Source organism: Cebus imitator, unplaced genomic scaffold (assembly GCF_001604975.1).
Source record: "Cebus imitator isolate Cc_AM_T3 unplaced genomic scaffold, Cebus_imitator-1.0 Scaffold424, whole genome shotgun sequence".
Classification (NCBI taxonomy): domain Eukaryota; kingdom Metazoa; phylum Chordata; class Mammalia; order Primates; family Cebidae; genus Cebus; species Cebus imitator.
This window is the reverse complement of record NW_016107739.1, coordinates 1334979-1350346: the sequence shown is the minus strand read 5'-3', so window position 1 is coordinate 1350346 and position 15368 is coordinate 1334979. Positions and strand designations below refer to the sequence as shown.

General features: G+C 45.4%; 1 protein-coding gene across 8 annotated transcripts in view; it reads right to left on the bottom strand.

Moving 5' to 3' along the window:
• TENM4 (teneurin transmembrane protein 4) overlaps positions 1–15368 on the bottom strand; it is an 827507-nt gene that overhangs the window by 69122 nt on the left and 743017 nt on the right. For all 8 annotated transcript variants that reach the window (XM_017509841.2, XM_017509836.2, XM_017509838.2 and 5 more), the window contains 3 exons: positions 9103–9222; positions 2990–3251; positions 89–356 (listed from right to left, as the gene is read on the bottom strand). In XM_017509841.2, the coding sequence (XP_017365330.1) occupies positions 89–356; positions 2990–3251; positions 9103–9222 (650 nt within the window). The remainder of the gene's footprint in view (positions 1–88; positions 357–2989; positions 3252–9102; positions 9223–15368) is intronic.

Genomic DNA, 15368 nt, shown 5'->3' with positions numbered 1-15368 from the left:
TATTTGTGATCTGAGAAGAGGAAGGAAGGAAGAAGAAACCAGGGAGGTAGAGGTGCTATTCTCTGAGTCCTGTAGCCAGGAGGCTTACCGAAGGCTTCTGAGAGCCCAAACACCTTCTGGTTGTAGACGTCTGTCTTGTCCCAAATGAAATAATGGGACAGGTCTGGGGCTGCGGCAAACCACTTCCTGAAGAGGCGACCCTCCACTGCTACCATGAGGTGCACCTTCATGAGGTTGAAGGGGATGGTCGGGTGGGTGAGGCTGATCCTCAGGACAGATTTGTAGCCAGGGGTCCGGCTGCTCAGGTAGCTCAGCCTCATCTTGCAGCCAGAGATAGAGATTTCCTCCTGCAAAGCCTACAAAGCAGAAGCAGATCACAGCAAGGGATGGTCACTGACTCACCCGGTGGAGGGAAGATGGTGAGGCCCCATGTTCTCTGGGTGTTCAGGTGGTAAAAGGAAAAGCAGAAGGGGGAGGGAAGAGGAAACAGTGGAAAGAAGGCAGGAAGCAGAGGGTGAAGAGAAGCAGGAGGAGGAGGGGAAAAGCATGAATGAGATGGGAGAAAGAATTGAGGAAGAGTATAACATGTCAGAGGACCTGGTTTCTGAGGCCAGCTGTCATGTGGGGACCCCGCAGAAGTCACCTCACCTCGCTGAGCCTCAGCCTCCTGCTCTGTACAACAGGGATGACAGCACTCATTTCATTGCAGTTTTGAGGGAACACATAGGATAATGCATATAAAATACTTAGGTCACATTGCCACTGGTTCACGAGCTGTGTTATCCTAGAAAGCTCATAGAACATCTGAATCTCAGTCTCCTCTCTGGCTTTGTGTGAGGACTGAGTAAGGTCACACAGGTAAAGTGCTTAGCACAGAAACGTTGTCAGGTGGCATGCAGTGCTGCTGCTGCTGCTGCTGGTGGTGCTGGCAGCATGGGTGCCATGAAGAGAGACTGTTGCAGCCGGCTGCCTAAGCAGGAAGGATGGCTTCTCTCTCAGAACTTTCCTCAAATGAGATCTGTTCCAAATGGCTTTCCTTTTCAGGAAATTAAACAGAGACTACAAGATGTTTACCAAACAAATAAATATGCACATTTGAGACCACAGCCTGGCAGGGACCTGTGGTTACCCACAGAAAGGATGAACTTGCTGCCTGGAGCTTCTGGCCACTCTGAGCCCCAGCTCCAGTGCCAAATGGACAGTGTGGGGAAGGCTGTGACCTAGTGAAGGCTCAGGTCAATTAGCTACTGGGTGCGATGGGCCCAGTTCTAAGTTGGAAAGTTTAAACGAATGCCAGCGTGCTCAGGCACACGGCAAAAGCAGAGAACTTTATCAGCTTGATGCTCTGAGCTCTGTTTCAAGAAAGGGGCATTAAATCAATTGAGGCTAACATATCTATTCAAGGGACAATGGCTATTCTACCCTATGTTTACAGTGGATCTGTGCCTTTTTCATCCTGTCCATTTCACAGACAAGTGTGAATGCTTACCTCCACCCCATTCTCCTGAACACAGGAAGCTTTAGGGATTTAGCTTAAACCAAGGCAATCTTCCTAAACTACAGCTTACAAGTTCGAGGCAAAGCAGGACTTATACTCGGTAAGCCCTGGGCATGACTGATGTGCCATCCTGATGCTCTCAAAAATATTTACCTTCTTTAATGTACTCTTTAAAATTCACATCTCCCAGCACTTGCAAAGGCTGGGAGAGGACTGGGAGAATTCAAGAGTTTGTTTATGTGTATTTCGTGAATCTGATAATAAGCAAGGTTTTTGCCCTAACTGTATGTGCAGGCACCCAGCTCAGGGAACACTGTAAAGAGGGTGTGACCTTCAACCCCATTTGTTCCAGAGTCCCTGCTCCTGGGAAAAATGTCTAGCTGGAGCGGGGCCTGAGCTGAGCAACAAATTACTTATCTCCAGCAAGCTCTGTCTCCACTGACAACCATTTCATAACAAAGGTCGGCCTGGTAGTTGAGACGGGAGACAGGCACTGAATCTGAAAAGGAGGTTTCAACTTGTGAGTGCAATGAAAATTTCAAAATGATTGTATGTCCTTCTTGTTGGCTGGCATCGAAAGCCACTCAATAGGGTATGCACAGAAAGGTGTTTCCTCAGCCAGGCATGAAACACACACACAAAAATGTATAAACTCCCTGCTGCACCGGCGCCCAAAATCCATTACAGGTACATCACGTGAGTTCTCATTAGGCAGGAGAGACAACCGGGACTTCTCCTGGGCTTCTGCACTGACATCTCTCCTCTTCCTCAGGCCCTTGCTTCTGCCATTAGAAACTGGGCTGGGGACAGCGGAGGAAATTCAACTGGCAGAGCTTTGTTAGGGGAAAACATCTATCTTGATTTCCATCAGATTAAAATGCATCGTTCCAATTAGTTTCTTTTAATGATAATTAAGGAAAGCAGTTGTATGTATAGATTTGAGCCAAGGCAATCCTTAATCGGCACAGAGGCAGTGTGTGTTAAATAATCTTAATAATAATAGCTAAAATTTATTGAGCACTTATTAGGTGACAGACATTGTGCTAGGCACCTCACACACATTTTTCTCATTTAATCTTTATTATAATTCTCACTATTCAGGATCCTTTGTCTCACTCCTCTTGGTAGAACCAGTTATTTTAAATATTTTTAACAGAAATAATGAGAGAGGGACACAGGAGGCTGGGGAAAAGGAAAGTAGGCGGAAGTGAGCTAACCAGCAGAGTGGAAAGGCTGAGATTTTAGTATAAACCAGAGTGTGCCAGGCAGTTCCAGGGGCTCATGTGTTTTCCGTGTGTAAGAGGGGTGCCCCTCACCCCCTCATGACATGCCCATTGTGGGATTTGGTGGCTGGATTTTGTATAATAGACTGATGGGACCTGACCCAAGCCCCACAGAGGTGTTTTCTCTCTTTCCACTGTCTCTGAGATCCTCCTCCATCCCCAAAATGAAATAAAAGCATGGTGGAATGCAGTTAGGAAAGCTGGGTACCTGAATTTCTGGCACGATGGGGCCTTTCTCTGCACAGGAGCTGGCGAAGGACGTCAGTGGGGATGGAGAGACGACGGGATTGGGCCGGGCAAAATTGCTCAGGTCACAGCTGGGAATCTCATTTTCCTCATGTCTCATGATGATGGTTTCCATGACAAAGAAGCGATCCCAAGGCAGCCAGAGGGTGTGCTCCTGTGTGATGAAAGGTGCCCGCTCGAACCGCAGGATGATGGAGATGCCGCCATTTGTGACCAAGTCAAAGCTGTTTCGAAGGGGAAGGTTGAGAAGGGGTGGAGAGCAGGAAGAGCAGGAACCAGGATGAGAAAGAGAAGAAAGAGACCAAGAAAGGAGAGAAAATTACACCAAAGGGTCAGAGCATTTCTTGAGGCAGGCTCTAATGTCTAAAGATTTGACTGTAGCTCCAAACAATGGCAGTGATTTTAGAAAGCAGTTTTCTTTTCCCCATAAAATGATTCACATAGAGAATCTGCTGAAATGAACTGCTATTATGGAGAGCCATTTTCCAGGACACACAAGAGCTCACAGTGGTGTTGCTGGTACTCAGGGCCTTTCAACTGTGTCAGAGCTGAAGCCCAGTGAAAAGTCAGGGAATAAAGCAGAGTAAGCCTTGATCTGGGTGTTAGGAACCCCAAACCTGGTCCTGGCTCTGCCTTCAACTTACTGTGTGATCTTGGGTAAGTCACTTAGCCTCTTTAATCCCCCCCCCCTTTTTTTTTTCATCTGTGAAATGCAAAGGCTCAAATGGATTATTCTTAAGTCTCTAAGATTCTATGACTCCACAGCAATTTCAGCTCTAATTGTGATAGATTACTCAACAAAGACCTTTGCAATGACAAAATAGCTAAGCAGTTTAAAGATGGCTCAGTTAGAATCACAGTATCTTGTAAGTGAAAGAGGAGCCAGAAGACTGAGCACCAGCCTCCTAGTTGAGATGAGATCACTGTGACAGCGTCTGGAGAGCTGGCAGCCCAGCCTCTGTTCGTCAGCCTCTGAGGATGATGCGGAGATCTGAGCAGAAACCTGTCTTCCTATTCCTAGTTCTGTCTTCAATGTGACACCAAACAGACCTGTTCCGTGATGGTCTCCAGGCCTTCCCTGATCCCAGATGACGCCCTTCAAAGCCTTTGTTTCAGGCTTGTGGGGACTGTACAGGCAGAGTCTTCCTTGCCTCATCCCAAAATATCTCGTGCCCAAAAGGGACCCAGCTGAAACATACTGGCAGCTCTGTTTGGTGCTGGCATCGTAACTCCCATCACCTGCAGACAAACCTAGCAAGGCACTTTCCCATTCAAGCCTTGGCATGCACTTTTACTTTCTGAACACCGAAGAAAATTGAGTTTCTTCCTATTTGTACACCCAATGTTTCTGACACTGCCCAGCCCCACAGGGAACCTGATTTGAGGGTTCTGCAGCCACATGCTTAGATGCCAGATGGACTCAGATTATAGACAATGGGAAAAGAAGGCCATGTGCGAACCAAAGTATATCACTAATCCTGTAGGCTGGGTCTGCTGAGCTAAGGAGAAGGCATGGCTTGGCTGCTACTTATAGCCCCATGTTCATCATGCAATAAGACATAAGACCAGGCTTGGGTGCAGTGGCTCACGCCTGTAATCCAGCACTTTGAGAGGCTGAGGCGGGCAGATCACCTGCGCTCAGGAGTTCGAGACCAGCCTAGTCAACATGGTGAAACCCCGTCTCTACTAAGAATACAAAAACTAACTGGGAGTCGTGGTGGGTGCCTATAATCCCAGCTACTTGGGAGGCTGAGGCAGGACAATGGCTTGACCCTGGGAGTCAGAGGTTGCAGTGAGCTCAGATTGTACACTCCAAACTGGGTGATGGAGCAAAACTTTGTCTAAAAAAAAAAAAACAAAAACGATATGAGTAGAATTGTGTGTTCTCTTCTTAAAAACAGAAAGTTTAAAATCAAGTAATAGCTGAACCACTGGAGGAGAACTTGGCGGTCATCTGACCTAGCCCCTCTCCCATCTGATGCATCAGTTCCTTCTAAGGAACCACCATCAAGGGCCCATTCAGTTCCTTCTTACACAATTCCAGAGATGAGGGGACCGCTATACCCACAGGAGGACTGTTCTGTTTTAGGTTAGTTCTGACCGTTAGAACTTTTTTTTTTTTTTGGAAACTGAATGTGGGTCCCTCTCTTTCCAGCTTCTTATTCACTGCGCCTGATTCTATCTGCTGGGGTGACTTCAAACTTATGTGTTCTTTCTGTCACAACCAAGCTGTAGTAGGCATTTTCCAGGGCTGTCTTAATTGGCTTTTTTTGGATGGAGAACTCTGGACAGCTTGAACTTCACCTCCTCCACACAGCCTTACCCAGTCAGAATCCTAGCTTCCTCCCTGGGTTCCACTGCCCACATGCACTCCTTCACAAAGTCCACATGGCATTGCACTGTAACTGCTTGTTGAGCTCTCTGCCACAGGGACATTAAGTCCCCTGCCTTTTCAGAAGCCAGCCCAGTGCTTGATGGTTAAAAGTTGATGGGATAAATGCAAGAGTGACACCATCAACTACTCCTAAACTGACAGTCTACTAAACACCCTATGTCCCTTCTTATTTGGCCATTACTGAAGTTAAATCTAAGGTTCAGCTGTGTAGTTGGTGTGAGCGACCTAACGCAGGATGTCCTTTTGACCCTGATACATCCAGCATGTGAGAATGGGCCCATTGCTCTAGCTTGCTCTTTGCTCCTCCAGAGACTGCAAGGATTCTGCATGGAACCATCCTGTCCTACTGCCAAGTTCTGCTCTTGGTAGATGGCATGCCCAGATTCGGGGCTCCAGGCTCCAAAGCCTGACTCTTCCACCCTTTACAGGAGCTGTCACTCCTTTGCCTGTTCCTCACTCACTCAGGGGAAGAAAGGTGGGCATCACCATTGTTCAATGATAGAGAAACACCCGGGGTGGTGTTTATTTTGAATCAAGAATTCAGGTTTTGGCTCTCTAAGAGAATACCCATGGTTTTGGGGAAATACTCAAAGAACAATTTTTCTGTCACAGAACTGAATTGCATCTGTGCCTTGATAAAACATTTTTAACTGTCAAAAAGAATTTTAGCCAGACTTATAAGCTCCCTTTGTGAGAGGTTGTATGTGAGGATGGAGGAAAGACAAACACAAAAAGACATATTCTCAAGGCAGTGAGCAAGCTGGGGGCAGCTAGCCTTGCCAAACGTGTAGGTAGTGGGCTGGGGCTAGGTCTGTTCCTCTGCGAGGGGAAACTCTGCTTTAAATATGAATGTGAATGTTACCCCACAAGAAAGGACTGGTTCTCAGATGAAGCCCAAACAGTGCAGGGCCATTCTGGACACTGTTACTTGCTCCATGGGCGACTTACGTCACCTTTCCAAGCCTCAGTTTTCTCATCTGTAAAATGAAGCTGATGATCATAATCATTTGGCAGTGTTACTGATTCTACAGATGGGATAATAGATGGGAAAAGCACAGGGCCTCACACATTCCCTTGGCTTTTTCTTTCTTTCCTCCTCTCCTTTTTCCTTTTCCCTTCCCTTTCTTCCTTTTCCCCTTTCTCCCTTTCCCCCTTTCTCCCTTTCCCCCCTTTTCCCTCTCTTTCTTTCTCTCCCTCTGTTTCTCTTTTTTTCTTTTTTTGAGAGGGTTTCACTGTCACCCAGGCTGGGGTGCAGGAGTATAGTGGGGCAATCATGGCTCACTGAAGCCTAGAACTCTCTGGGCTCGAGCAATCCTCCTGCCTCAGCCTCCTGGGTTGCTAGGACTACAGGTGCATGTCACTATACCCGCCTAATTTTTGTATATTTTTTTGGTGGAGACAAGGTTTTGCCGTGTTGCCCAGGCTGGTCTTGAACTCCTGTGCTCAAGTGATCCTCCCACCTTGGCTTCCCAAAGTGCTGGGATTACAGATGTGAGACACCACACCTGGCCCCTAATTTTCAATTCAGTGAGCCTAATCTGCTTCTCTTGCCTGCTATTCTTTTAGTTTTTCCTCATGACCTCTATTTTCCATCTTTTTAATGATCTCTTTGGCTAACTTCTCTGCTACTCTTTTCTGTTTGTAAGCTCCTGTTAAGGCATGAAGTCTGAAATTTCAGCAAGACTGTGTGTGTCAGTGTGTGCGTGCGCATGTGCTTGCGTGTGTGTATAGGGGTTGGGGGAGCTGGATGTGGGCAAGTATCATGGTGCCTTCCTGGAAAGTGAAGAATACATGCTCCCTGGACTTTCAGTCCACTTGCGCACACTATTATTTCCAGACTATATCTCCTAGTCTTAAGGTATGACAGATAAGAAAGAAGGTGAGTTAAGGAAGGGTGGGAGGGGAGTGATACCTGTTCACGTATAACAAAGATTTTTGGACACTAAGAGAACAGTGATAACTTTCCCACACATTATGCAGTGGCTGAGTTAGGAAGAAAATGTCAGCCCCACAATGCATTGGTAAGAACTGATCTGAAACTCAAGCTCTGTTGCAGCAATTCTGGCTACTGTGATGTAATTTAGGAGGCTGATGCAGGAAACAGCTGATTATTTAGCTCCACGCTCTCAATGGGCAGTAGAAATTGTAGAGGAAGCACAAACAAGAAAAATTGGGAGGTGTCAGAGAGTGAACTTTCCCCAAAGGCCACTGAACTTATGCCACACTCTGTGTTTTTTGAATCTACTGTAACCAACCACAACACAGCATAAGGACTGACGATTTGCCATCTCACAGAAGTGACTGGCAAGTTCCATGGCAAAAAAAAAAAAGGCAGTCCCTAGAGGCTCCTTTTGGATGAATGTTTCATAGCAGGTAATAATGTGGTCCAAATACCTGTTGCCTAGGAGGCTCACATCTGCCATTTTCATACAGCAGGCAGCATCCTTCAGGCTGTAGTGGGGAGTCTTCATGAGGGCCTTCCTGGGTTGGAAGGTGTACAGGGTAGGGAACAGTGGCCTGGCCTGGCCAGTTTATCACTGCGGACTGGCCACCAACCTCTTCCAGCTGGGCCTCTTCCTATTCATACTGAGTGAGAGGTGGGGAGGGGGCACCCCATGCCAAGCTTGCCAACCCCATCTAAGAGACACACATGTCTATAAGCAGATGAGCCTCTACTTCATTATCACCTCGGCCGGGACATGTTCACATCTGATATTGGATTAAAGAGGTGCTAAAATCAATCAAGTTGGAGCATAATTTCCAACACAGAGTGAAAATCAACCTTATGGGCCCACGCTCAGCCAGATGGACTGCCACCACCTGGTTTTATTAAAAATAGAGGACTTGTCACCACTGACAGCCTAAATATTCCATTTTCCTCCTTTTCTTTCCCTTTTCTCCAAAATATTCTCATTGCCTGCCCTGTCACCATCACCTTCTCAGTCAATAATTTGTAATTTTAACAAATAGCTGTTATTTATTGTATGCTTATTATGTGCCAGACACTGGAAATATGGCAATGAATAAAAGTGGGGGTAGGGAACTAAGATTTATTAAACACATACTATGTGCCAGGTGCTTCCCCATCCACACATCATCTAACCCTCAAAACCAATCTGTGAGATAAACAGCATTAGGACCATTTAACAGATGAAGCTGAGACACAGAGAGGTAAGGAGAGTTATCCTAGGACACACAGCAGGTAGGAAAGCTAGGGCTATAAAGGAAGCTTTACTTCATTCTGCTGATGGTTCCTGGAGGAATTCAAAGGTCACAATTCTGTCATCACCCAAATGGCTTGCACAGATCTAAGCAGCTGCAGGATGGAAACCACACAAAAGGAATGGCTGAGATTTCTCAAGCTGTCTGTTCTGTAGAAAGTGGTTCACAAGACAGTGTTTTATATCATGAGTCATGGAGCAGGATGATATGTATAAGGTACCCTCTCCTTACTCTGAGAACCAAATGAGAAGAAAATGTTAAATCTATAGTCAAAGGGACATAGGCCAGAGTCAGGTACAAGGTCATACAATTAGTAATTTGCAGGGCTGGGCATGTGAATTCAGGGCCTCTGAACCCAAGTCCCATCCTCTTCCCACTCTATTAGTCCAGCAGCAGCTATATGATAAGACCACAAGAGCAGGACCTTCACTCTTTCTGGCTCATAGAAGGTTTCCTACCTGCCATCTTGCCTGCTGACTGTATATCCAAAGAGAGGGTTATTGACAAAACTGATGTTCACACCAACCAAGGGGGTTCCATCTGATGTCATCACTTGACCACGGATAACACAAGCATGCCTGTGGGAAGAGAAGAGAGAAGAAACATGATATACCTTTCACGATCACATCCCTGGCTGGCAGGGAACCCTGAGAGGCCAGAAGACAGAAAATCAGTCACGCAGACACATCTTGTACCCAGGGACTCATGGTATTCACTCAAGATACATAATCATCTTTAAAAAAATATCACCTCAATTTAAGGCATCAAAGTGTCCTTGAGATGATTGCTATTGGGAGGTGTTTGTAATGATCTCACTTGCAGGTTATTTTCTAGTGATATTATATTATGCTGTATGGAGATAAAGCTGATTGCAGAGGACAATATCGCCTAGTTCTGTGTGTGGATGTGGGGTTCAATGATCTGGGTTCAAATCCTGGCTCTGTCACTTCCTAGCTCTCTGAACTTCAGTAGGCATGTGACAGTTCTTTGAGTCTTTGTTTCTGCATGCTGGCATAGGGCAAACTCCACAAATGGCAATGGCTATTACTGTCACTAACAGTCTTATTAGAAGTGAACGTACAAAAAAGTGAGCATGACAGAAGATAGTTCCTTTCATCTGACATTCAAGACGGGAGAATGCTAGCATGCTCTTGGAGTGAGTTTTGGAATCTGACACCTCTCTAATATCCCTCCTTCAACCTTACTCTATATTTTAGACAAGAAATTACCTGCTTTTCCCAAACTTGCCAGGTGAATGTTGCTTACTGCCTCTGTGCCTGTGCAATGTTCTTCTATCTGCCTAAAATGTCTTTCCTGTACCCCTCTCCCAACATTCTCACCCCTAAAGACCCAACTATTAGTGACACCTCTTCCTTGAAGCCTTTCTTGATGGCCCTAATCAGAACTAGGTCCTCTCTCCCACAAAACCTGATGCAGACACCTTGATAACACTACAAAACCATACACGTTCCTCCCTTCCACTAGATCCTGAGCTCTTTGAGGGCAGGGACAAGGTTTCTTTCTTTCTCCCCACAGTGCCTGAACTATGCCTAACAAATCCTAGGTTGCCATTAAAAAACATGGTGGTTAAGCAAATACATGGGACCATTAGAGATCATCTACAATGATGTCTTTTCAAATATTTCAGAAACAGAAATGTTTGGGTAGACGACATTTTATAAGGACTGCAAAGCGGAAAACAAATGAAAATATCTGCCCTGGACGAAGCTGGGGTGGAGGCTTCCTCTCCCTCGGGGTGATTCTGAAGGCAACTCTGTGGAGTCTGTGTGTCTGGAGAAGTCTGTTGTAAGATCCCTGAGTTAGTGGAACTTTCTCATTGTATAGAAGAGGAGACTGGGTTCCAGAGAGGTTATATTATGTATCCAAAGCTCCACAGAAAGGGGGTGACGGATCCAGGACTTGAATCTGGGACTCACCACTCTGGGCCCCACTCTAACCAGTCACTTGCCACTGGCCATGGGTGGAAATGAAGACGCTGGCTGGTCCGACGTCCTCAGGGGTCTGCACACTGAGGAGAAAGCCCTCGCTGAAAGACATCTGAGGCAAAAATGCAGTTGCTGCGTATCACATAACCTTCTCTGTTCACCTCAGTTGAGAAGTCTTTTTCTTCTGGCCTACGGAAGAGCTACCGACGAGGCCCAAGGGCATTTATTTAAGAAAGACCTCAAATTCAGTCCCTGCCGTGTATGAGGTACCCACACCTCTACCTTCCTAGAGTGATAAACTTTTCTCTGTTGGATGAGAAAAGCAATTAACACCAGGCTTGTAAAGCAGCTGGTCTCACTAGTGTCAGCTTGTCCTTTCTGAAGGCAAGAACAACTACCCACAATGCACCAGACTCCCCACCCCATCCCACCCTCCTCACCTCACTCCACACAATCTGGTTAATGCTAATTCAGTCAGTGGTTTCCTTCCCAGGCCCTTGGTCTAAATGCAATTACACCACAAACAAGTTAAGCGGGTGAGGCTCAGCAAAGACTTTCAGTTCTGCTCTGAAGGTCTTCCAATGTATTTACGTGAAATTATCTCTCCGCTAATGGGTAAGATTTATTCCACCGATTGTATTCAGCTGGTTCTGAGAGATGTTTTCCTTAATAGAGGACAATTGAATTTTGTATTGCTGGAACTCTGTCCTTCCAGAGAATTACTAACAGATCCCATCTTCTGATGCTGGCCACCATCCAGCCTTCTCCTGATACATGTGTCTCTGGATTCTGCTTGGACAGTAACCAGCCCTGGGGGGATGGCTTCCTTTCTGGGGCTATCCTGGCTGCTGCCCCTCAGACACATGCATGCCAGCCTCCTCTGATTAATCTCTCTTTGGGGATTTGCTGGTACTTGGGAAACACTGAATCGGCACCATTTGCCTATCATGTAGCCTCCAACTCAGCAAGCCAGAGCAGATCCAAGTTTAGCCTGGGCTCCTGTGGATTGCTTTTGGATTCTGGGGAAGATTAGGTTGACTCCTTGTATGCCGATAGGCCACAGAAGCCTCTTGCCAACACAGGCATTTGGCTCAGGAATTAAGTCCTGGAGAAAAACATTTCCATCCCTGCTGTTTTCATGATTTTCAGTTGACAGGAAAGCCCAGTTTAATATAAAGCCTTCCCTGGAACAAAGAAGATGGAAAGTCAGCTCAGTGGGGGCCTTTGAATTGTGTCTTGTGCCACATCCATTTGTCCTGGGAGGTTTGAAAAGATGTGAGTGCTGGGCTTCCTAATGATTGCTTTCTGCATCCATTTATTTAATGGATATTATCAGTGGTGTGCTGGCAAATGCTTAATGACCGACTTCGAAAAAAAAAAAAAAAAAAAAAAAAAAAAAAAAAAAAAAGAAAAGAAAAGAAAACCAGCCTTAATTTGTAGCATTTGCTCATTTCTGTGGTGTAAATACTCTCATCATGGCTGTTTTCAAGCTACCAACGAGATGCCACTGAACAGAGTTGGGAAGAGACGCACAGGAGGATGCCATCATATGACACTGCCACCATGGAGACCCAATGGTCCTGAGTAACCTCAAGGGCAAATGTAACATCAAACATGGCAAAACAATTAGAAAGTCATAAGTTTTGAATATTTATTACCTTTGTTTTTAATATATCTTATTTAATTTTATATAATTTAATTTTTAATAGTGGCTTAATAGTGTTTAACAACCAGCTTGCAGAATTTTTGAACATTTAATAATCAGTTCTTGCAAACTGGTCCAAGCTGGCTTCTGCATACCACTGGAACACTGACCCTACACTGAGGGTTTGGCACTTGCTCAGTGCTGGAGATGTGGCTAAGAAATAGCTGCTGCTTTGAATGTAGAACTCTGCAATGGAAGACTGCCTTGGTGGAAAACCATTAATGTGGGAGCAAATCATTGTCACCAGCTTGGCCTCCCAGCTAGCTCATATGAACCTCTATCACTAGTCCTCTATTTGACATGATTTGCTTCCTCTTGGTCGCTGTTTTTGTGTAACGGAGTTTTGGGCTGTTATTTTCTACTCATCCTTAGAGTCTCATCTAAGCTGTCATCACCTCAGTGAGGTTATCACCAACTTTTCCTGACACAATGCATCACCCCTTCCTCTGGGCTTTTATACACCTTATAAGTATCTTGCTAATGCTTGACGGTCATGTGTTTATATCATTCGCATTTATATAGCCATCTCACATGTTTACATGTGAGCCAGAGCAGGGCTGGACCACATGTCCAGAGAGGGTAAGCATGGGATGCTGCTCTCAGAGTGTTTGGTAAATGAAAAACAATCAAGTAACTGAAAGAGAGAAAACAAATTGCTCAAGGTCACCCAGAAAAGAATTCACTTGGCTGAGCTGACATTAAAGCTAGGTCTTCTCACTTCTGAGGCCTTACTCTTACTACTGTGTTATGTACCTGCAGTCACTAAAATTCCTTTAATTTCACAAAAAACCAGGCACCTACTAGGAGCCAGGCTCTGTGTTAGGTGCTGAGTTCCAGAAATGTATGAATTACAGTTTCCACTTACTTGCTAGAGCTCCCAAAAGCCAACGTGAAATGCCCCCGTGTAGTTGTCTCTGACACCAGTGAGTCAACACATGGGTTTGGCATATGTCAGGCAGCTGGGATATAAAACAAGCAATTAGGCTAGGTGAACTCTGCCAGGAGGGAGCGCTTGTGCCAAGCCAAGGGTGGTGTTGAACATACTGGCATGAGTCTAACCACACACTCGGGGCCTGACTGAGGTGCCCTTGCTGATGCCAACAAGGGAGAAGATCTGCCTGACTGCTTCCTGAGGAGAGTGACGAGGTTTGGGATCAGCAGAAGAATCTGCTGGAGAGATAAAACCACTCCAAAATAAAATCAGGCAAATAAAAAGCCACCCTCAACTGTCGCTCATGGAAGTGTGGTAGGGCTCTGGTGGCGACAGTACTGGGCTGGGGGTCACAGTTCCCAGTTCTGACTCTGGGAACTAACTGTATGCTTTTGGAGTCATCTGACCTCTCTGAACCTCCCTTCTCCCATCTGTCAAATGCAGGCTGAAGTTTTTCACAATCTGGTATAAAATAGAATCCATCATACGTTTAAGAATTTATAACTGTTTTAATCTTTTACTACCCAATCCAACTAAAGCAGCCCAACTACACATGGCTTCAGAATCTTAATGGGGCTCATGCAATACTTATTACTAAATTGTTCCCTCTCTCTGGAAACTTCCACCTCTCCAAGAGCATTCACCAAGCAGTATACGCTACTCCTGCTCCTTCTCAGCTACTCCTCATGAACCCTGAATGCTGTTGCTCTGCCAGGACAATCTTATCCTCAGCAGAACGTGAGCTCCTTGAAGACGGGGACCAACCACATGTCCCTCACTGCTATATTCCCAGGACTGATCATGGCCGATGGTCATTTCTGAATGGACAAAAGAAAACCTTCTCTGAAACAGGTGTTTGCTCTGGAATTTGAATGCAGGACATAGAGTAAGCTCTTAAAACATTATTTACTAAATGAATAAAGAACTTATGTGCTTCTGTTACATAAGGTGAGGGTGATGTTAGAGAACTTCGAGCTACTTGACCTTGACAGGGATATAGTTAGAGAACCCAGGGCTGGAAGGGCTGTGCCCTATCAACAGGCTGGCCCACACTCTCCCCCAAGGCCTGGGTACCTTCCCCCAGAAGACTTACTTGGCCTCAGCCTAGCCCTGCCTCTTTGATTCTATATCCTCCTTATCTGTACCACTTGTTGTCTGGAAAACTTTGAAAAAGAATGCCAGAAACAAAGTTAGATTGATTATTTAATGTATAGTATACAAGCAGATAAGAGAAAAAACTGCAGCTTTTATTTTTTTGGTTGTTATTTTGTTATTAAATGAAAGCAGCTAATTTTGTATTCAGGAGGCTGGAATATCATTTGGGATCTAGGTGGTAAATGACAACTCTAGCCTTTCTCTCCTTTAAAGTATTTGCTAGTCTATGCCATTATTGATTATGTAAATCACTCCTTTGCATTACGTATTTTAAACAGATTTATTTGCCTGACTTGTATAAATCCTTAAACTGTTTTCTGCTAACTTCTGCTGATTGGATGGGGATCTTTCCAGCATCTACTACAATTTATCTAAAGTCCTGTAAGAACATTACTTGGGTCCAAATGAGAAGCCTCACTTCACAGCCTGTCAGATTACTACCATTGAAGGTGTTTGCAGTCATAGCCTGACACTGTCCTCTCTGCAGCTCCCAAGACCGTCTTTCCAGCCCAGCCACCAGGCTGATCTGCAGCTCTCTCTTCCTGGTTTTCCATCTGACACTGCCTCAGTTTCCTTAACCAGCTTTTCCAGCCGAATACCTTCCACCTACATACATATTCTTGAAAAACTCCTGATTATGAAACATGTGATTCAGAAGAGCCTTTCCTAGCCACCTCTTTCAAACTTGGTAAAGGTGAGAAAATAAAGTTCAGACAGGGAACGGACTTGCCTATTCTTGCAGAGTTGTGGGGGAGCCAGGACTGATTCAAAATGCAGGATTCGCCATGAAGACCTGGGAGAGTCACTTCACCTCTCAAGGTACTTGCAGTCTGACAGACATGGACCAAACTAATTGAGAATCCCAATTTGCCTTGGCTGCCTCACAATTCAGAGTTCACATCATTAAAGCCGGGTTCTGGAACCATTTTTTATTGCACATCCTTTCTTAAACATTTCTGAGCAGCCTCCTTCAATGTATTTGCATTC